The sequence below is a fragment of the Blennius ocellaris genome (genome assembly GCF_963422515.1).
Source record: "Blennius ocellaris genome assembly, chromosome: 1".
Taxonomy (NCBI): Eukaryota; Metazoa; Chordata; class Actinopteri; order Blenniiformes; family Blenniidae; genus Blennius; species Blennius ocellaris.
In genome coordinates, this window is record NC_137650.1 from 29,884,749 (window position 1) to 29,908,093 (window position 23,345).

The 23,345-nt window shown below is 39.4% G+C and overlaps 1 protein-coding gene across 1 annotated transcript in view; it reads left to right on the forward strand.

Moving 5' to 3' along the window:
- Window positions 1–6,894: 6,894 nt before the first annotated feature.
- cdkl5 (cyclin dependent kinase like 5) overlaps window positions 6,895–23,345 on the forward strand; it is a gene marked incomplete at its 3' end in the record, with an annotated part of 39,273 nt that continues 22,822 nt past the window's right edge. Inside the window, exons 1-2 of the mRNA XM_080499662.1 lie at window positions 6,895–6,937; window positions 12,184–12,218. Coding sequence (XP_080355788.1) covers window positions 6,901–6,937; window positions 12,184–12,218 — 72 coding nt within the window. The 5' untranslated portion in view covers window positions 6,895–6,900. The remainder of the gene's footprint in view (window positions 6,938–12,183; window positions 12,219–23,345) is intronic.

The window sequence follows — 23,345 nt, forward strand, 5'->3', positions numbered from 1 at the left end:
ATGCACATATCAAGCAGGGATCGTCTCTACGAAAGGAGTAAACTAAAAATGCAGAGCAAATACTGTAACAATGTTCAAAATGGTTGGTGTAATCAGGAGTAATTTGTGGTTTTAAAAGTACCAAAACAGAATTGAATTGTACTTTAGCATAATTCAATTTAAAGAAATGTACACTTTATTGATTAATACACTAGCATGTTTATTGTTTCTACCTTTTCTTCAGGATTTGTCTCTGTGGTGTATATGTACCTCTCGGTTTTAATTTCCTTGAGTATTTCACATTAGCAGCTATTTATTATTATTTATTTATGAATATGCATGCCTTTTTATTTGGGATTTTGAAAGTTTATCTATCTATCTATCTATCTATCTATCTATCTATCTATCTATCTATCTATCTATCCAGTGCTTGATATCCACCCCCAGACATGATGTGTAACACAATGCACTTATATCTTAGATATATCAACCAGACGCCTGAAAGATCAAATTACTTTGAATATACCCTCCTGTTATTTGTCTTTTGTATCAGTATTTCCGCAGTTGAAGATCAATACTCATAACTGTCTTTTGTAAAATATATAAAAATTGCACTTTAAAAAATAGTGTGACTGGAATCTTCATTCACACTGAAAAAGTCAGTATAAACCTAAAATGAAAATAATGTTTTCCTTAAATTGAATATGTTCTATAAGCAAGTTTTCAATCAGATAACAAGAATGTGGGAGAAATGAAAATTAAGTAAAGAGAATATTTAACCAAGTCACCCACAATTTGTGGATATAAACTGAATTGTGTTTGTCATTAATCGTACATCCTGTTGATATTACACATTATAGAAATGCAAATAATCGTCACTGTCTCATCAATCTTCAGTGTCTCATCATAGGAAATTAAAATTTTTTGCAATTGCTTACATTATGGAATAATAGCGATTATAGCTTCAATACATTTGATATTCATAGTCCTTCTATGGTTCAAGCAATTAACAATACACTTGTATATTTAGCTGACATTTATTTTTACGTGATGGAATAAAATAACCAAATTTGAGGAGTTCAATGTTGTCAGATGTTTTAGCATTTCCCCACAACATTTGCTTTTCATACCACACTTGTTTACTTTGCTGCATGACTTATTTCCAGATTAGCAATATAGCCTTACCACAAAAATTACAATGATAAGTATATTTTTGAAAATCACATAACTCACTAAAGCACAATAAAGAAATCCCAACAATTAAGACACTAATAGATTTATATCCAAAGACCAAAGATGGGGTTTAGACATAGGACGTTAAACAGTCTTCAGTTCAGTGGCCACATACAGTGGCTAGCTGGATTGGATCTTGAGTCCATCGAAACAACCAAATAAACCAGATAAAAACATTCATCCTTTTAATGTTGCCCCTCTTTGTTTTGCTGAAAATTTTGCTGAATGTCTTTGTACGAGACGTGAGGTAAAATTTCAACAAATTTCCCCAAAAATATGTCCTCCAAGTTTGATTTTGTAATTAAAAAATCAACAATTGATTCAAATTTGTACTATTTTGTAAATCTAAATGACAAAAAGAAAAGATCCTAAATCCTCTCTTGCAAAAGTATTTCTCTTTGGATTAATGGAGGTAAAAGCCTGCATCTTATCAAGACACGAGTTCTTCAGCCTGCAGCATTGCTTGTTTTCACAAATTCACAATCACAGTGTGCAACTGCTACTTTGCAAGCAACATGAGAGCTGTTTTTTTTTTTTTCCAACACTGCTACTCACACTAAAATAGCCACCTCCAGTTAATAAACCATCATTTCCATTTCTGAACCCAAAGTTTTGCATTTTTCAGGATCCTTCAGGACCAGACTGGACCCTCTGGTGTGTCATTATTTTGTACGTGGGCCTTATGTTTGACACAAAAAAAAGACAGGGGTTGTATGACGACTTGTTGTCTTTCAGTAAGTTTAACCAAGTCATAAGAATATTAAGTACGTTTTCTTCTCAATTTTCATCCCGTCCTAACACATTTCTTCATCAAGCTGCAAAGTGCTGCTGCTCTTTGTCAAACCAACCCCCCCAAAAATGTGATTTCTGTATTTTTCCAGACAGTTTTAAGGATGCCATTCATTTGACTTTGTGCTGAAGTTGTTGCATAATGAGCCTTAATGATATTAAGGGGCCAAATATGATGTAAGGTGTTTGGATGACACCGACGTTTTTGCACAAGGGGCCCGGCAAGGCAACATTCCACATCCAAAAATCTGTATTATTTGTCAAACAGGTCGACGCAGTGACTGTGAATCCAATGCACGTGGCCAATTAGTGCAGACATGGAGGGGAGGTGGAGGGGAGTTGTGAGTGTGGAGGACCTGCAGGAAGATTTTTAATCAGTCATTGAACATGACTTGTCCAAAGGGGAGGACACAACAGCACCCTCGGGAGCTGACTTGAGTAAAAAAAAAAAAAAAAAAAAGCTACGCACCTTACGAGTGGATGGGGTGACTATTTCACGCAGTTGCGATATTAAACAGATGATGAACTCGATTTTTATTTACATCCCAAAGTTTATTTTATCCGAGCTGACAGTGGATGTTAGATAAATAAATAAATAAATAAATAAACACACACGCGCGCGCGCGCACACACACACTGCTGGAACGCGCAGACCTCCGCGTTTCTATTGGCTCTCCGCTGCGTCGCTCACAGGAATGACGATTTTGCTGCTATAACCAGCTGATGCTGAGGCTATGAACACGGATCCTCTGAAGAACTGTTGACGGTCCACTGACACCCCGTCAGCGGCGTTATGCCTGCGGATCCGGACAAATCTCCGTCCAGAGACTGAGTGAGTAGGATATTTGATCGTGTCACGACGCACGGACGCGGCCCGGGGGGCTTTTCTCCCCCTTGTCGCTCCACATGATGTTTCTCCGTCTTTCCCACATCATCATTTTTCATGGGCATGATGCTACATTGATCTTTCTCACCTCACACAAGCGATAGATCTCATCTATTCGTAAATTATAGAGGGGTGTTTCAATTTGTATTTGGTCCTTTTTTTGTCGCCCTCTCTCTCTCTCTCTCTCTCTCTACGTGAAATCATGCCTCGTTGTGGGTTTAAAAAAAAAAAGGCTATTTGTGGATCTTGTTGTGCAACACTGTCGTGAACATGGTCCGTGGACTACCTTATAATGTATGCACTGGTTACTGTGTAGGCTGGGAAACGCGTGGACAGCGGAGGAATGGTTGTGCGCTCCGCAACGCAGCGACGGCAGAGACGCAGTTTCGGTGCAGAGAGAGCAGCATTACTATCCTCTCTCTCTCTCTCTCTCTCTCGCTCTCTCGCCTCACACACACACACACACACACACACACACACACACACACACACACACACACACACGCACCGCGCACTTTTGGTGTTGCACGCGCCTGCCCGTTAAATTCACACTCCCGAAGTCACTTCTTTCAAAGATTGCCTTTGCAGCGCAGACACCAACAGGCGCTTATTGCGAGGTTAACGCATACCGTCCATTCGAGCAATAGATCCAGGACGCAGTGCATGCTTCAACCTTATTTCCCGTTTGGATGCGAGGAGAAGCAGCAAGCTTATCAATAAACCGACTGCTGTGCCCATTTTTAGGAAAATATTTTTTTCCCCTTGACTTCAGGACATAGTGTATCTTTTGTTGCAGGCCTTCATTGCACATTCAAGACAGCAGGGGAACGATATAGTTTATCTCGCCTCCTTGTCTTAGCACCATATACCCATTAAATGACTAGCTGTGGATGGCCTTAACGTCCACCTTATCTCTTCCTTGGAAAGACTTGGCTCAGTAGAGAGCACACTGCATAGGAAAACGCCCACACAGGCACATGAGCCAAATCAACATTAAAGTGCTTTTGCGCTGCTGTTACAGAAAAGAAGTTGGACTGATAGTGTGAGGAGCTCTGATGGTTTCAGTCCAGCAGCTTTCGCATTACAAAAGAGGCATTCAATAATCGTGGTCAGTTTTTGGAAGTGTGACAGAATATCTGAGCCTTCAGATCCTTTTCTCATTCTCATCAATTAATGTGCATATAAAGGTAGAGTGGCCTGCTGGAAATTCAGGGAAAAGGAGGAAATAGGAGCTCATAAATAAAGTAACATCTGGGTTATGGCGACATTACGTTTTCTCATATTTCCTGAATTTCTTTTAAATGTCTGCTGCAAATATAATATAGACAGCAGCTGTAATGTCTTTCAGCAAATGTCAATAAAAATATTAGACAGTGGTGTAGTGATTAGCATCTTGCCTTGGGGAAAATGTGTTTTGAGCGCCCAGTGCATTTTGTGTGAAGTTTGCATGCTCTCCCTGTGCATGGGCTTTTTATCCAGGTATTACAGTTTCCTCCCACAGTCCCAAAAAACATGTGTTTGAGGCTGATTAGTGACTTTAGATGGCCTAAATTGAATGTGAGTGTGTGTGGATGTCTTGTCTCTCTCTGTGTTTACCACGATAGATGCACTCACCTTTCTTGGTATCGGCTCCAGCACTCCGCCACCCTGCATTAGGCGAAGCCGTATAGAGAATGGATGTAGCCCTCCTTCTCAAATCCCAGTGAAATCCCAATATACAGCACCTTGGATGGATCTTTCCTCTTCGCCTGGTGGACTGATTTGTTGAGCAAGCTACTAATTTCTTTAAAGTGCATTAACTGACCAATAATATTCTGCCTAAGATGCACAGAGGCCCAGTTAGAAGATTATTTGCTAAACTGTTAATGTGAGTAAAACCAGCAATCATATACTCAAATACACTTTAACCCCTCATTCAAAGCAAATCGGAAAACATACATATAATGACACAGTTTAACATTCACAATAACTCATTTATTATATGAACTGCACAACCAAATATTGGAACTGTGAACAGTTTCCATTGAAAATACCTCTTTTAAATACCTGGGATTTTATAGTTTAGTTCTTACACCTGAGTCACCCAATATTTCCCTCCTTGATTAACATCTGTCTTCTGCTGTGACTAATCGGAATGGTGCATGGTCCATTCAAAGACAGTAGGACAGAGCTAATTCAAAACAAATCCTTATATTCATGACTCCCACAATGCAAAACTGTTTAGTACAGCAGGAAATATGCAAACACAGTTACATATTTAACATGGGTAACGAGGGCCCTGAATGGATGGTACTCAAAAAGATTCCAATTTGTCTTGAAGACGATATAATTTGTGTTTTCTACAAGTGCTGAAAAGCGGTGCCCCGGGAAAGCAGTGTTTTGAGCTAAAATTGAAAATTCAGGAGACAATTGAATGGCAGCCATAACTATTACGCATGTTAATTGTCCACAATTTGTAGTGATGTGACATGAGATATGAAGAGAACAACTTTGAATCATACATTGAAATTCAGATTCAACAACTGTATTTATTCACAAGGTCAATACAGTTTGAGCGAGAATGCCACGTGAAATCATTTTCGCGCTGCAGTGGGTGTTCACAGTGTCTGGAGCCAATCTCATGTGACAGTGGATGAGAGGAAGAGTACATACATCTTGAACAGGAAGCTCAGTCTTTACTCAGTAGACAGATGACACGCGCATATAAAACATTTAGAGCCATCCATTAAACTTAACATGTCTTGCTTTTGAATGTGGAAGGAATTGAAATACCGAAAAAATCCAAAAAACCCAACATTTCTCAGAGAGAACATGGAAACTCTACAAGTAATTCAACTCTGAGCCTGTATCTTTTTATTGAGGCAACAATGTTAAGCAGCTCATCATCTTGCTGCCCAGGGAGTCTCTATAAGTCAGTGAAATTTATTGCCAAGGAAACATCATGAGTACTAAATACATCACCAAAACCACTCAGCCGGTGACAAAATTTGAAAAGGTGCAGCCAAAATCGAAATAAATCCCATATCAATGCTTCTACTAATAAATGTAATGGTACATTTAATAAATGGTGCAATGCTTTACTGGGAAAGTCAAAACTGTGACCTGATGGTGCCGCAGTGAAAGTTGAGAGGAATAGCTTTTCTCCACCTCTTACCGTGGATATCGGTGCCAAATTATATGGCAATCCATCCAATGGCTGTCAAGACAATTTGATAAATAACAAAAATGCCATTCTCCCGGTGCTGTTGGAGGAAACGTTAGGGGGATCAACCTGGTCCGTGCTCAATTTCATGACAATATGCAGTTATTGTTGACACATTTCAATCTGGATCAAAGCGGTGGCGCAACTGATCGACAGCAAACCACAATGTTAGTCCTGTCCAGATTAGGCTGGGCTTTAACCGTGATAGTTATCATGCATCCACTGCAGCCTGTCGCTCTCGCAGCATACTGCAGGTCGGTGTGTGTGGGACGGGATGAAGAAAAATGTGTGGAAGTCATGCTTAAGTCATCCATGATTAAAATGTGTCCTGAAGGAAATGCTGCATTTCTGTGCGTCTTCATGTCCTAGTTCTAGCCACCATCTGCGTCAGAAATCCCACCAGTATGCTACAGTCCACGCAAGGAATCATGGGATGTTGGACCTTGGAGTGACCCCTTTGTGATATATTTTAACACCCTTGTGTTTTGTGTTTCAGGCATGCCCGTGTGGACTTTTGGGATGAAAGGACGAGACAGATATCGGGACATGGAATAGAGAAACGTGTGAAGCAGCTTGAAGTCGAACTCACTAGTAAAAGAAGCCGACGTTTTACAAAAATAGAGGAAGTCTGAGAGAGCCGGAGATTGAAGAGGACACAGGAGGTGGAGTAATGATGGGGTTCGGCCAGCGGCTCGCTGCGTTTGTCCTGGAGTCCGCAGTTCACTCCCTCAGCCGTCGGTCAAAGGTGGAGTCTCCTCGCTAAAGCTCAGCTATTTCACCTGCTGGAGGAGCCCCCACCCTCGGTGATGTGATGAATAAGTTTGAAGTCCTTGGCATTGTGGGAGAAGGTGGGTTGTTTCACACGCTAGATTTTACAGCATGTTTGTTAAACCTGAAGACTGTATGTACCGTTAACCTGCAACTTTGAAACTGATGATCTGGGTCTTTCAAGACTCAAAGGTCTTATCCGGTTTAATGTTTTAGGTTTGTTTACCACCGCAGAGCTGAAAAGCATTCATAGCTGTAGTCAGATCATATGTGTTTCCCTTCTGAGGGGATTAGTGTTTTTGATGAAGTACAGTTGTATTTCAAAGGCATTTGTGTGCATCGTGAGAGGTTCGGAAGCTTATCATGGAGTATAGTGTAATTCTTCAAGGCCAACCTCATAAGGAAAATCACAACTTTACTACTTTTTAGAGATTTTTTTTTTTTTTTTAAAGGGACCTTTGTGGATCATCGCTTTAGGCAAGTTTGACCCTTAATTTGTTTATAGATTTATTTTTGTGCTTATATTGTTTCTGGAAAGCATCATCAGATTGTTGTAAGACGTTTCTCTGCTCTCTGATTTATTTTTACACCTTTGATAAATTCAAATTATTCTCCAAGTGTACCCAATGTCTTAAAGGGGTCATATTATACAACATTCACTTTCAAATGGTTTTCCAACAGTATTATGTGTCCTCATACCCAGTGATGCCGGTAACGCGTTACTCTCATATGACCACTTTTTTTCAGTAACGAGTAACGCGTTACTATTTCCAAACCAGTAATCAGATTAAAGTTACTTGTCCAAGTCACTGTGCGTTACTCTCATAGCGCCCCGCAAGACGAGTTTCTTGTCTGCAAAGCCGCTTTATTATTGAACAGAACCGACCGCTCCGTGCATGCAGGCACTGCAACTCATCTGACCCGCCCCCTTCTCCACTCTCAGCCAATCACAGGCCAACTTGCTCTAACGGGGCGTTCTGGTGACACAAAAGCATTGGAACTACCCATCATCAACAATAAACCTCAAAGTTGCCCAATGTTCATCTACAGCTTTTCACTCATTGAGTTGGTTTTAAACTTTGACAGGAGATGGTCTCCCAGTGGTTGATCTGGCGCTGTGGATCTGAACGATCCGGTTTTCCTGTTTCTTTCTTATTGACTTGCAGGGCTTTCTTGACGGCTTGCCACAGATTCAGACTCATGGTGTCAGCTACCTGGGACACTTGGCTGGCTTTGTGTTTAGGCGGCTGATAATCAATAGTGACGTGGACCACAATACACAGGAATTATTCTAGTTCCTGAGTTGTGCGGTTTAGGGGTTTGCAGGTTGTGACACTGTATAGCATACAAATTTGACTGCTTTGAAATTATTTCAATAAGATATCGTTTGGAAAAACAAAACAAACAAAAAAAACGGCTTGGAGTATTGATGAGGGAATCGAATATGTTTTGATCTTGCGATGTGTCCCTTCTGTTCTGAATATTCATTGAAATTGGCACTGGTGGATCTTCTCCATCTGAGACAATGTGAAATACCATACTCTGGTATGGAAGACACATCTTCATTTTACTCTTTATCATCATTTTCCCCTTCATCCTCTTCAGCAGACTCATTAGCATGCACTGGTCCTTCTGCTTAGAAAAGAAAATAAGGACACAAAACAGTTGAATGGATCATAGCTTCTCCTTATGCATTCATCATACACAGAAGTACTTTCTCATACACAAATATACATGAGCACATCGAAGCATATGCATATTTTTCACATATTATTTTGGGCTCTAATTGTCACCTGACCTTGTAACTCTTCACTGTTCTCACTATCTATGCAATGACCCAAATTTGCATAGTTAGTGTTCTGTGGCCGTACATGTATTTGCATCCATTTCCTATAATTAATAGTAGATGGTACATCAAAATCATTATGCATGTTGCTCATTGTCCAGTTGAGCATGTCTCCAGACATTTGTATAATTGCATTGAGGTGCCATCTGCAATTTTAGTATACAAATAAATAAAAAAACATATTTGGACCATCACATGTTTGAGCATCTCCACGTGTTATTCCAACAAGTCATTTCTATTAGACAGTAGAAAAATTTAGTTTCAGTCTTAGCTTTTGGTGTCACCGTGTCTTCTGCAACTTTGAAACTTTCAAACCCTAATGTTCTTGGACAGAAACATATCCTGTGACGTTTTTAAAAGAAGTAAGGGCTCGGGGCAGTGTCATGGCCAGAAATGTGGTTTGTTGCCAAAGGCCAACACTATGCTGATAAGACATAAAAGGAACTTTTTTTAGTTCTCAAAATGTGGTGCAACAAGCTGGTTTCCGTCATTATTTTTTCAAATTGTATTGAGATCAAAGACCATGTTCCTCTTTTTGGCACTTTATTGAGTGACAAGTGAATGGGCTGACCACAAATTTAATTTAGTTGTGTAGCTTACTAGCTTTATAATTTTCTTCCACATTGAAATGTGTACATCGAGCAGTGCTGAGGTCGCTCTGTGCATCTTTTTGTGGAACGACACAGTCACAGGAGCTATCCGCAACCGAGATCTGCAAACAGTTGTCCACAGTTTGCACAAGGTGGGACCTATAAGTAACCAGAAATCAGCTATTCCCACTTAACTCTACCCAAGCCATAACTCACAGGGCCAGTTTAGAAGTTTATATAGCATATGGATCAACAGTCATATGTAATGCTTTGAAAGGTGAAGATGCATGTCCTCTTGCAGGAAGCAGTGTCAGATCAGAAAAGACACAGTAGGATATCACTTTGTAGCTTTGATGACTGAAATAATTCATGGTATAGATTTCCCTGGATATCAATGATGTGTGTTTTCATTCATTATTAGATTAGTAGATTCTATTCACAGTTAAACTACTTTTAAAACAGAAGAAAAGATTAGACTGAAGGTCATCTAACATTTGTCATAACGTTCACCACTGCAGAATTTAATTTTTTTACATTTCTGGTGTTAAAATCTTATGCATCATGTGTGAAGGCTTCTGCATTTGTTTGTTTTGCATAAGATTAATGACTGCTTGTTTTCTAATTAATGACATCAGCAATAATGCAGATGATTGGCCAGTGAAAATAATAAATGATGACAAAATCTGAAGTTTAGCTTTAAGTTGCCCTGAGGTATTCCAAGTCCTTCACACTTGCAGCCATTATTCGCCGCAGCCAGCAGAACTGATTCGACTGAGCTGGATGGACATGCAATCATGCTTCACTGTAATGTGAGATGACAGTGTTTATTGTACTGTTGATAATTCTCGCCAACTAATCGAGAGCCTCGCTTGTCAGCAAACATTTATCAAACAGTTGGATGTGCAAACAGCTTCAGCCAAACGACGGGAGATTTTACAGAAAAAAACAACAAAGTGTTGTGAATGGGAAGATTTTATGTTATACTTTGATACATGTGAAGGGCGGAGAGGAACACCATCCAATGTGGGACATTACATTACAACACCAGCCACCATACCATACCATTGATCAATAGCTCTCCATCCATCCATCCATCCAAATCAAACATTTTGCTGTCGCTCTTGTAATTTTATCACCACAAGTGTAATGGACCTTTAAACAAATAACAAAACTTAACTTATTCGGAACATTTTACCACTTGAGCAGTCTCAACACGCTTCACTTGATTTGCCATGTTCATCCATTCACACACACGCTCACACTCAAGCTGCTGCCATGGGGAGCCACATGGGGTTCTTGTCGAGGATACTTCTGTGCACAAACGGGACGAGATGAGGTATCAAATGAACAACTTGTGGATTAAGAGACGATCCGCTTTTCCAACTGAGCTGCAGCCGTCCCTGCACCTAAGTGGTCAGTGATTGTAGATTTGGTTGCTAATGGAAATGCATTTACATATTATCACCACAAAGTTGAATCATTTAGTCTCATTTCGCTCAAGAAATTATATTTTACATCTACTTCTAAAATTTGTCAAGTGATCATAGATTCTTGGTTGGTTAGACTATGAAATCCTGTTTTTGCCTCAGTCATAATTCAGAATGACACATAGTTGAAACCAGTTTGTACCTTGTTGGGTCCCGACCACTGCCACACCACGATCCAGAAAACAACGAGCGGTCTGTGACTGAATCGCTAAGTGGATTTTACTTTTTTTTTGTGCGGTCTTGAAGTTCAGGTGACCGCTGGGCAGAGGGAGATGTTTTGTCTTTAAAAAAAAAAAAGCTCTTTGGCTGACTGTTCTCGCCTCACTAGTTACATACCGATTCTTTTCCGTCTAACTTATCATTTAAAGAAGTGTTTTCTAACCCACTTGCTCGTGTTTTGTAATATTCAACAATTCAAAGAGAGGCTCCCTGTCACAGAACTTTGAGTGCTCTAACTGCAACCACTTACCTGTCATTCAATATGGAGGAAATAGCACAAACATCTTTTACGTCTCCATCTTGTTGCAACATGCAAAGTGTGACATGGTTCATTTAAAACAAACATACCTGCACCTGCATGAAAGCAAGTGACAGATATGTACAGTATGACTCAAAAAAGGATTCTGTAATTTCAGAGAGAAACCTTTAAAAAAAAAAAAAAGGAAAAAGAAAATTCAGCTTTCTGTTCATTCTTGAATTCCCATGTCGATACATAAAATTACATAATGGCTAGATAATCTTTTCTACTTATCAAACAATTACCTTGTCAGTATTCATCTACTATACGCTTGTGCTGAATAGAGCTAAGGAAAAAAAAAATGGCCGCTTTATCTTATTGGAGCTTTTCACACAGAAAAATAAAAGTAAATAAAAAGTCATTTTGCGAATGATGCCACAGAGACAGAGCGGGGACTGAGGGTGCGACTCTGGCGAGGTGCCGCTCGCTCAAATGCATCGTGACAAAAACGGGCCATTTATAGCAGAGACAGAAGCAGCAAAAAACCTTTAATATTAGTTTGATTCATTTGATTCATAAAACAAGCTTGGAAAACTTAAACTAAGGCGTATTATCCGCAGTGTCGCTGATTATCAGTCTTCGATACTGATTTCCGTAAAAATAAAGACAAGCGACAGTCACACGGTATTTGTCTGTTATTTGTCAAAGCTTTAAGCACAAATGTACGTTAAGTGTGTGGGAGGGTATGTAATCCTCCACCTCACCTATTAACTGTCATCTCTCTGGTGTTTCTCACCTTTTGCTCTTGTTTTTTTTTCTTTTTTTTCCTCAACCTGTTTTTCTGACGACTGGAAGCTGAAACGTAATTAAGATGTCATTACAAGTCGCCAACACATCACAGCCTCACCTTATCCTGTGCCTCCGTCTCTTGTTTTCCTCTATCCAGGAGCGTATGGAGTGGTGCTCAAGTGCAGACACAAGGTAAGAAAGCATTTCTCATTGCTGCTGCTGTCATTTGGGTTAAATGAATCGTGGTTCCAGTCGTGATGATGTGAGGTCTTTGTATTGAGGGGTGTTTTCACCGAGGGTTGGGGTCGCCCATCGGATGACATGGAGGAATGAAATGTACCTGTGAAGAAGCTGAAAAAAAAATATATATATATATATTTTCGTCGTGGTGAACTTGTTGTTGTAGTTTCTCATCCCCAAATTGCAAAGACACCAAAACAAATGTGCTTGTTGTTTAAACTGCGGCCGTTCTTAAAGTTACATTCAGATTGAAATGGTTTCATCAGCCTTTTGCTGCAGGGGTGTCAGATTGATTCATATTGCCCCGTTTTAAATCGTACCAGTATAATGATAACATAATAACCTAGAAATTGAATTGATAGCCCTGGTGTTTTGTTTCCTCCATAGTCCCTCTTAGTTCCAGGTATCCTTGTGTTCTGTGTCTGTTATGCTTTTGGTTTTAGTTTCTAGCTCATATTTAGTTTCATGCTTGTGTCGTCCTCTGGCCCCGCCTGATAAAGTGTTGGTACGTCTGTTGATCTGGTTTAATTTTGCTTTGTTTTTTGTTTTTTTTTCCTGCTGGTTTTTGCTTGTCCCTTTCTGATTTGTTTTGTTGCTTCATTTTGAGAGGAATTCTGTTTCTGAACGTTACCAAACCCTCATCTGCCTCTGTGATCATTCCTAACTCAAATCTTATCAATTCTTAGCTTCAGTGCAAATCATTTATTTGCCCTTATTTAAAAAAATAATTGCCATGGGCAACCAGATTTTCCAGTATAATGCAGAATAGAATGAATGCAATCTGAATCACACACAGCTCCACTGTTTTCCTCCAGACGAATGTTGGCAAAAAAAAAAACAACAACAACAACAACCCCAACTACAACACCTTATTAAGCTGCATGATTCCTGCAGCCTTCAGTGTGCATGTTTTCACAACCTCAACCAAAGAGAAAGGTAGCATCTTATCACTCTTCATTTCCAGGTCTCAGGTCTTGTGTAGTGTCTACTAGTCTTGGCAAACTGTGACCCTGATTGAATGGCAGCAGTGACATTAATCAAAAGGCTTCGGCTCCAGGGTCACATGTTTGCTGTTCGACAGCAAAAAGGAAACAGCACATTTTTTTCTGCCTATAATCCAGCAACTACTACATGATGGATGCACAAAAGATAGCCATGTGTTTTCTCATGAGGACGATTGTGCGTGAGGAATCATGAGGCAGTGTTTAGTAGTTTGTTTTCGAGCACATGCGATCACCTCGGCGCTGCAGAGAGTTGGCCGGTTCGCCAGCTGGAGGCTCATGAGCAGATGATGAAACTTTGCAGAGAGTTGCAAATATGATCAAAAAGCTGCATGCAATACAGCGCCGTAAGAGTGACACCTAAACCCTGGGTATAAAATTACACTTTTCATTTCCAGCCATTCATCGTGAAGTGAGGGTTTTGGTTTTTTTTGGTTTTTTTAATGGGTCTTTTTGTTACGTTCCTAAAAATAACAGTTTCAAACATAGATTCGTACATTGTGTTATACATCAAACGCACCAACTGGTCTCGTGGTTTTTTTTTAAGCTTCTGTCCGTTGATTGTTGTAAACCTCCATGCAACCTGTTCTCCATATTTTCAAAATTGCTCATCTATCAAACCATAGTTATTTTAGTGGCTGCGATAAGAGGGATAGCAGCGGTGACTGTGAAGTCAAGTGTCTCTCGTCTTGTCTTAAGTCATGAAAAACACAAACGTCCTATTTTCAACAAAAATGCATCATCGCTGCAGCATTTTCTTGAATTGACATAAAAATGCTTTTGGCTGTTCTGCACGGTTTCCCCTCTGTACCGTTTTGTGTTTTTCATAAACCAATTGGATTTGTGGCCTCACCTGAACTGTGCACACAATTTATATATCTGCATTTCAATGTAAATTGGTCAGTCCTAGTATTGTTGACCTCATTCAATTTGTACGCAAAGACATATATAGTCACAAAGTAAAATACTGTGGAAAAGAATGATGTGCAGCACAAACCACTTTACACTTTATAATCATAGATATTCCCCTCTTGTGACATTGCACTTTAATATCTTCCTGCTGCTCTTATTGTGTTGCACAGGGACTGAAGATGTAAATTAGCCGTGGCTATTTACATATGTATATATATATATATGTTAATTAATATGCATTGTTCCTTTGTTTTAATCAAAATATGAAATCTGACTGAATGTTACAATACTCTCAGTGACAACAAACATAATGTTCACCATCAAAATCATCTTTTGACCAGAATACAGAAATCTACGAAATTCGTTTAATTTATCATCAAATTCATATTGATTTTTCTCCAAATTCGTTTTTTTTTTTTTTACATTAAAAAATTCTACTTAAGACAATTTATTCACACTGTCTGAAGGGTTGTTGTTGTTGTTTTTTGACGCAGTTAGCTTATGTTTTCTGTTTTGACTTTATTTTTCGAACATATGTCATATATGTGACTCAAGTCAACGTAAAGATTTGGGGTTTGGTTACTAGGCAACAAGGCTTGCACTCACTTAGCCAGATTTGGTGATTGTAAAGTCTGACCTGTTAAAAAGTTTCTGCTGGATGGGTATTTGAAACTATTCTGGAAATCGTGAAAATTTCCCACGTATTTTTTATTTTTTTTAATTGATAATTCCAATTCGATTCTGTGTTTTTAAGTATATCATGGCTTCATGAATTGATTCCATCGTCGATGTCGTCAACTGATGCTATTAACCTTCATTCTATTGCCATAAAACCAAATGAATTTTGCAACGAGTCGTAAATCATTTCAGGGTGATAAATACTGTCAACGTCACACTTAATGGCAGATTCTAATATCACCAGCAGTGGGTACTTGCGCTCGTTCAGTCGCATGATGGCACAGACCCACGATGAGACTCCCATAGTCACAGCATGACCTGAATGTTCTCAGAAGAGGAACACTGGTCCATCATGGGGTTCCCAGTGGCGGCTTTTTCACAAACGATTTAAATTCATGCCATTAACGTACTTGTTATGCATGAAAGAAGCACAAGGCTGGCGTGACTCATCCATGGTTCCCGGCCCGTGTTCCACTGTTGTATTGTCCTCCACATGCTGTTTCTATGGCATGTTTGTCAAACGGAGGCAATATGCTGAAACTCCTGTGCTCTGAGTTACAAATCATTAAGTTGCTTGGGGGATATTCTTTTTAGCTTAACTTTGCACAAAACCTTGTTTACTGTGCGCGTGTGTGTGTGTGTGTGTGTGTGTGTGTGTGTGTGTGTGTGTGTGTGTGTGTGTGTGTGTGTGTGTGTGTGTGTGTGTGTGTGTGTGTTTTGGGACTGTTTGACAAAAGTTCAGTGTGTGAAACTGCTGATGATGAGCTTCTGGCATTAATGTTGTTTTTTTTTTGTAATTTACATCACACTGTTATGAACATAAAGGAGTCTTAAAATCTCACAGTCTGCAGGATTCATCTACTGGACTGACTGTGCTGTGGATGGATGGTTACACATAAATGCAACCTACATCCAAAAACCTGTTTTAATTCAATGATTTTGTGATGTACCATACTAAACTGGCGTCCCACATCAATCAAACACCAGAATGGGGTTAAAGACGGATTTCATCAATTATCTTCATTCACAGAGTGGTGTTAATGGGCAGTTTAATCTCGGTGAGAAAAGCAGTGAAAGCACAGGTGAGGTGTTTTTTCATCATATAGGGAAAAGATTAATAGATTGAGCCAAGGGTCTACAACCTCCGGTCCAGGTGCCACGCTAGACACACTCTTAGTATGCTTATTGTTTGAAATAGGTCGTCATTGTGGAAAGACCAAGCTAAAAATCTGTGAGTACAACTTGTCCGTGGACCTCAGTGGATCGCAGCTTTTGGCAGGGATTTGCCCTCACGGCCTTTTGTCAAAAAAGCAAACAAAAAAACCCCCATAAAAATGAAGTTTTATCGATTCAGTGGGTTATGAATTTTCTCAGGTGCACTTAAAAAAGTGCTACGTCAGGTTAAATGTGTTGACATTTTTTGCATATTATCTTTGTTTGACTTAATTTTAATTTTGGGATCTTAATTTTGAGATCTAAACAGATTCAAAGTTAACTAAATATGTTTCTTGATGAAAGGTTCCTGCGTGCTGTATGTGTTTTAACGCCAGTCTGTGTTAAGGATAAATTAAGAGTTGTGAGATTGGGTGCTATAGATATAAATAACTTGACTTGAGTCATACTCCACATTGTATTGCTGGAGCCGGAAGTGATGCGCTTCTCTCATGTATAGCAACTTAGAGCAGAAAGCCAATAAACAACACAGTAAAAGAAATTGAAAAACTGTTGAAAAATCAATTTTGTAAAGAAAGTAAATCAGTTTGCCTGAGGATCTGATCCTGCAAGAAAATTAAATCGCTTTTTCTTTCTTTTTCAAACATATATTCATTTTTACTCCATTTTCTTTTCTATTGTAATCTTACATCACTGTTTAGCTTATTATTATCACTCTTTCCCATTTTAACTACTTTTATTTGCAATTTTTATTTCATAATTATATCTTGATTTCAGTTTTATCCAATTTCAAAATCAATTTGAAGTATTTTTTCTTATCATGTTAATATTTTATCTTGTCCAGTTGAATGCTCTTTCTCTCAGTCAGAATAAACTCGGATTATCTTTAAAAACCTTTTTCTCCATTAATGTCTTCTAATTTCCATTTCTATGCCCGTCCTTGTTTTGTCTTGTTCTAACTTCCCATGGAGCATTTTAAATTAAAAAGTGCTTTATCAACAACATTTGATAGATGTATGAATTTCAGTTTCAGTGTACAACTTGAAATCTTAATGGATAAATGAACTTGCACAAGCATTTTTCAGCCATACCTGTTGACAAGCCATTAATCGATACTGCAAAACAGCACCAACAATCAATTAAAAAGATGACCCTTGAGGCGAAAGGAAAAGGATTGTGTCAAAAGATTTTCACCAGTACACTACATACAAACCCACCTCGCTGTATATTAAAGGTGACCAAACTACAGTCATTCCTTTGGTATTGTACTTTAAAGAACAGCAAGAGGCAACTTTGTGCAACTCTACTCTGCTCACAAACAAAAGGAGCAGACATCAGAGCAGCAAATGGTTGTAAAATGATTTCATTTGTCCAGTGAAACTTGGGGAAAAGGGAGATTGTTTGGTTTTCTCCTGTTTGCAGGGTGGGTCACATTACAATGCAGGGTTGCAGGTTCGATCACACATCTTTCCCTGTACATTTGTCCAAAGTTCCCTTAAGATATGCGTACGTGTGAGTGGAAGAATTTTAAGTTATTTTTGTACCATTTATATTTGAAAAGCGATTGTTAGATAAGATAAGATATTTAACAAGAGAGGCCAAATCTCCTCTGCTTTGCAAATCAAAATATGGTCACTTTTGTGCACACACACACACACACACACACACACACACACACACACACACACACACACACACACACACACACACACACACACACACTACTACTACTTCCTGATAACCTGAGAGTTAAGGGGACAATTATACAATTTTCAAAGTTGAGCGTGGGGAGCGAAGTGATTCATCTGTGGGGACAAAGCGGCATGTTCTGTTACAGAATTACATTTTTTAGTCCGATTTGATATCTCTCCTTCTGTCTGCACATTTGAACATAATCTATTTGTGAAAAACACCTAACGTCACACGCAGAGTGAGAAAGGACTCCTGTAGGAGGAGTGACAGTTGCAGGAGGAATGAGACAACAGAACCGACTTTATTGTAATTCAGTTTGAGTCCATTAGTTTACTGATTTATGTGAATATGAAGCATGTCCACAATCAACCGTTGCTGTTCTTGGCAGCTCTTTAATCTGCGGTGTTTCCACCTACAACAGCGGGAATTGAAACTAAACTGCTGTCAAACCGGACCAGGTTTTTTTGTTTTTTTTCTGGTTTAAGAAGAAGTTGATATATTATACATTGAGTACTCTTGAGTGCTTGGAGTTTTCCTGTAGTCGCCTACTCTATATGTTCCATTCGCCGTGCCATTTGTGCATGTTTCATTCATCGTGGGCCCTATATTTGTCCAATTTCTTTCAGTGCAGCGTTTCATAAAAATTTCAAAGAGCCATGAATTATATAGAATGAATAAAGTTCTAAATATGCAAACGCGTGCGTACTAGAGACATGAGCAGAGTGACATGGTAAGCAGGACAAGAGAGGGAAGCTGCAGCCTAACAGAGGCAGATAAAAGCTCTAGTAAAGGACATATCAGATGTATTAAAATGCAGAAAGCGACTGAATGTGAGTGAAGAAATTGGCTTTCACATTTGCCTCGTCTGGTTTTTCCAAAGATGTCAGTCTGTTGTGTGGCGAAGGCTTAAGTGTTTGTGCTCTGATGAGGCTCTTTGTTTGCTAAAGTTAAGAGCTGCATTTGTGAGACAAATGTTTCCCGTTCAACAGGAGCTCGTGAACGAAAACAAACACTGGAGCATTGTTTTCTAATTTGTGACACGGACATTTTATTTGCTGTGTGATTGTCAGAATTACAGCGGGACAGCGGAGACAAGGATCCCTTCAGCTTTGCTGCCTTATTCTGCTCCATGCACAGATGGAAAATTATTTTAAACCCAAATGCAAAATATGGCAAAGATACAGTATAAACCATGGATTTACTGTCTTGTAGCTTCCTTATCCTGTCAAGACAGAGAGTGAGCAACCCTGAACGACGAGAGACAAAACAGCAGAGACACATCGTGGAAACTTTCATGGTGATATATCATGAAATTGAATGATTCGGTGAAAAATGACAAGATTGGGGAAAAAATACAGTTATTGAATCCACTTTTCCATTCAAATTATATATGATGTGGAGAATAAAGTCTAGAGCAGTGAGGCTCAAGCATTTTTTTCAAAGGTGAGCCTGTCCATTATATTTCTGTACATCTGACTCACACTAAAGTTGGTTTCCTTGCATATAAAGTGAAACAGCTCACTTTATATCACCATTGGACACGATCAATATCGCACTTTAACTAGTTAATGCACATTACAGAAACATTCAAACACAATGTGCATAAATCCTGATTAACACTGAAAGTTCTGATTCATTATTATCATCCACACCTGCTTGTTTAAATATACAAAAAGCTAAACTTTGAGTACATTAAACAAAAAAGTTATTTGAAAAAAAAAGCATTAAATAGTAGAGTTCCTGCTAATATGTTGAAATCGAAGTGTAATGATGTTTGATACGTAAGATACAGTCTAGAAATGAGTTTCCATAGTTTTCTGATATTGTACTTGTCTGATGAAGGAATCTCAAAATCATTGTCTTCATTTGAAACAATTAAAAACAAAAAACATTTTGAAAACACTCATATTGGTAAGCCTGCAACTTATATTTGATGAGCTGCACGGAGCTTTTCTTGTACTCTCTCCACTATAATTCCTCCTCATTCAGCCACAAGCAGACAACATCATTTCATCCTGTGCTCGCCGTGGCTCACCGCTCCTTCCAACCACTCCACCGTGAACTCAAGGAAACAAACATGGGGAAATAAAAGCCCCTTTATAGAAGATCCTTCTAGTGCATAAAGTTCCCCATGCACAAAAATACTCCTGTCTGCACGTAATGTCACTCATGGTGTTAGACGCCAGGAAACTAAAAGCACAATCTATTTGCATAAGCCTGCAAATTAGCACTTTATGCGAAATCTTAGTAAATCATTTGTCACAATTAGCCATCTTTTGCATTTGTGGCTTAAAAAAACAAAACAATGGTCTTATTTTTACAGGCAAATGACCATATCTAAAATCACAACTTCTACATAAATGCTATGAGAACAACAGGTTGTGTCTTGGTTGGCTTTGTCGCTCTCCTGAAAGTGGACGATGGTATCGTGTGGCGAAACACAACGTTGAACACTTTTCAGAATTAGAAGTGGCTCAGTGTAGCGGCTACTAAAGCTAAAGCGTCACAGTCTGTAGGAGCGTGAAACATCATGACAGGAGGATTATGTACTGGCAGAACCACAACACGCCTCATGATTGACGAAATAAACCCCAGCCAGTAATATAACATGTTTATCTATTCAAAGCAGCTTTTTGTTTGACTTAATTGGTAGTTGATTTTAATATTTTTCTGTATAAAACACTTGTATGTGCTCTCGTCAACCAGGCTTTAAGTGTGACATGTGACATGATCCCTGTTTATGTGACAGTGTTTGTGGGGGGGGGGGTCATTTCCACATGTAGACTCACAGACCCAGACCGTGGCAATAAATGTGTTTTAGCTTTGCAGCAAGAGAGCAGTTATTTTTACTTTTCTCAGCTGGAAGCAGGGCAAAAGAGCCGAGGGTGGCGAGTGAGAGAAGCATCGTGTGTGCGTGCATGCGTGTGTGTGTGTGTGTGTGTGTGTGTGTGTGTGTGTGTGTGTGTGTGTGTGTGTGTGTGTGTGTGTGTGTGTGTGTGTGTGTGTGTGTGTGTGTGTGTGTGTGTGTGTGTGTGTGTGTGTGTGTGTGTGTGTGTGTGTGTGGTTGTGATGGAGAGGAGGAGGCGAAGAGGGAGGCATTGAACACGAAGACTATGCCGATGGTAAATGGGTCATCCTGTGAGGAGTCTACAGCAGATCTGCACATGTGGTCGAGGCAAATCACAAGGCCCCCGAGCACGGAGACGTAGCATCGGGCTAATAGTCAGGCAGGTGATGCAGAACACACTCCAACAAAGGAATGGGTTGCATTTTAAATGTGCGCTCCTCCATATAAATTATGTATACTTTACAGTGCATTACGTGTTTGATGGAACATTTAATTAGCTGTGTGATTCGGTGCCAGCGTTTGTGCAATGTTCTGCCACTTTATGCAAGTGTTGTATTAGCGTATGTGGGTGTGTGTATGGAGGCTTATGTGTTATCTTGAATATTTGTGCTTCAGGAGTGACAACAGCAGAACCTACATGTTAGCCAGTGTTTCCCGGTGGCCATACTTGGAGAGATCAGAGTTATTGTTTTTCTATTTATAATTTTTTTATTAGCAACTAATTTGTTACAGCTTCTCACATGCTATTTATCGAAGTATTTAAAAGCATAATGTAATTACTCTTTCTACTCTAACAACATAGCCAGTTTTATTGCCAGATCTTAATTCCATAACAAGAAAAGTAGGTCCACGTGGTAATCTTGGTTGAAGGCGGCATTAAAAGAACAACACCCCAGATTGTTCCTTGTCCCTAAGGGCTCATGGCTCATTTATTTCTTTATCTACGTCAAGGGATTGTCCCAAAATTAATAAAAAAAAAAAATATATAGATATTTTCAAATCAAGTCTTTTAAATCATGTCAAACGTGATGACTCATGCTGCACTTGAGGGCATTTATTTATCTGCATTCAGTTGATCTATTTGGTGAAATTATTATTCTCATCCACTAGCTTTTGCGAAGCCAATGCAGCCTCGAGGGTGTCTGCTCTGCACCAACAGCAGGGCCGGTACCGGCTGGAGCTGGAGCTGGCAGGGGTGTGTAACAACAATGCAGGGCAATTAGCCACTAAAAATGTCAGCATTAGGCTGACATTTTTAGTTGCTGGCAGCATATATATACATAGAGAGAGAACACTCCTTCTTTACATTGAAATGTTTTGCAATCAACGTATGTGTATATGTGAAACGTGAGAGAAATCCGTTGTCTGTGTGTGGTGGATCATGTTGTGTGATGCAGAACATGTGAGAAAAGCTGAACAGCGGCACACAGCAGAGAGGAACGTCAAAGACCCCATTTCTCTGCAACTGCTTCGCAGGTGAACCTGATCAAGGGCATTGAGTGGGGCAGCCAGGTAATTGGACGGGTCACAGGATGTGGTGGAGGGAAGCGCTTGAAATAGACATGAAAATCTAAAATCCAAATCCAGAAATCCATCACCAAGGGTTTTAAATCATTATCTTACATACTGAGTGAAGATCAAAATATCACTCAGGCACAAACATCTGTCTAGAAACATAGTTATCAGCTTATTTTAATGGTTTCATATCATAGTTTACTTTTGATATTTTACAAAAAAAGAGTATGGATAGTGTTCTGTCAACAGATAAAATAAGAAAGTGTAAATGTACTATGCAGCAGTTGTTTTGCACAGTGTTGGATTGGTCAGCACTCTCCCCTAATAGCAAATTTGTCACCGGTTCAAGTCTGATTTGGGCTGAAAGGGACGTTTTTACATGTTTTTGTGGATTCTCCTCCTGTTTCCTGGTTCTGCCACCAGTCTGAATCATAGTCGTAGTCGTAACTCTATAATAACTTGCCTGGTGTGAAGGTAAGCGTGAGTGTGTGTGATTGCCTGTCTCTGTGTGAATTCCCTGTGATGGACTAGTGACTGTCCAGGATACATTCTTTCTTCATCCATAGTCAACTGCAATCACCTCCAGCAGCAGTCCAAAAGACGGATGAAATACAACAATCCTACTTGTTTCCAATTCTGCCAAATCAATAATGTTAATTTGCGTATTGTATATCATCATATGCCTGTTTTGGCCTTTGTAAAACCACGTAATGGTGAAGCATCCACTGCCCTGTTCAGTATTACTGGAGGGGTACAAAGTGAAACAGTCAAGCGTTGACAGAAAAGTGGTTTACAGAAAGTGGTTTATATCATCAGCAGAAAATTAGCAACCCCGAGGCTGTCTCTAGGTGTGCTGACTAAACAGAGGTGGAAAAGGTAAATCAGATGGAGGTCAAAGAAGCCACACACCAGCGTGAGCATCATCAGCAGATTACAAGGTGCTTCCACAAAGCCTGAAATGTCTCATGTGATGTTCAGCTGTTAATGTGCCTGTTTATTTAGATTTTTTAAAAATCTGCCTGAAAAACACTGTAAACCTCAAGCTTTGCTCATCTGCGATATTTCTTTCAATTAAAAAAAAAGTAACTCAAGATTAAGTGCCTTCAGAGCTGTAAATCCACTGGTTTTCGTTGCATGTGTCTCTCAAGTGAAAATCTCCGAATAGACACGTTTGTGTTTGAAAAGCACATTCAGTCAAACAACAGGCTTGTGTGAGCAGCGGCGCGGCGAGTGACATGCAGCATCGCTTCTTCCCATCAC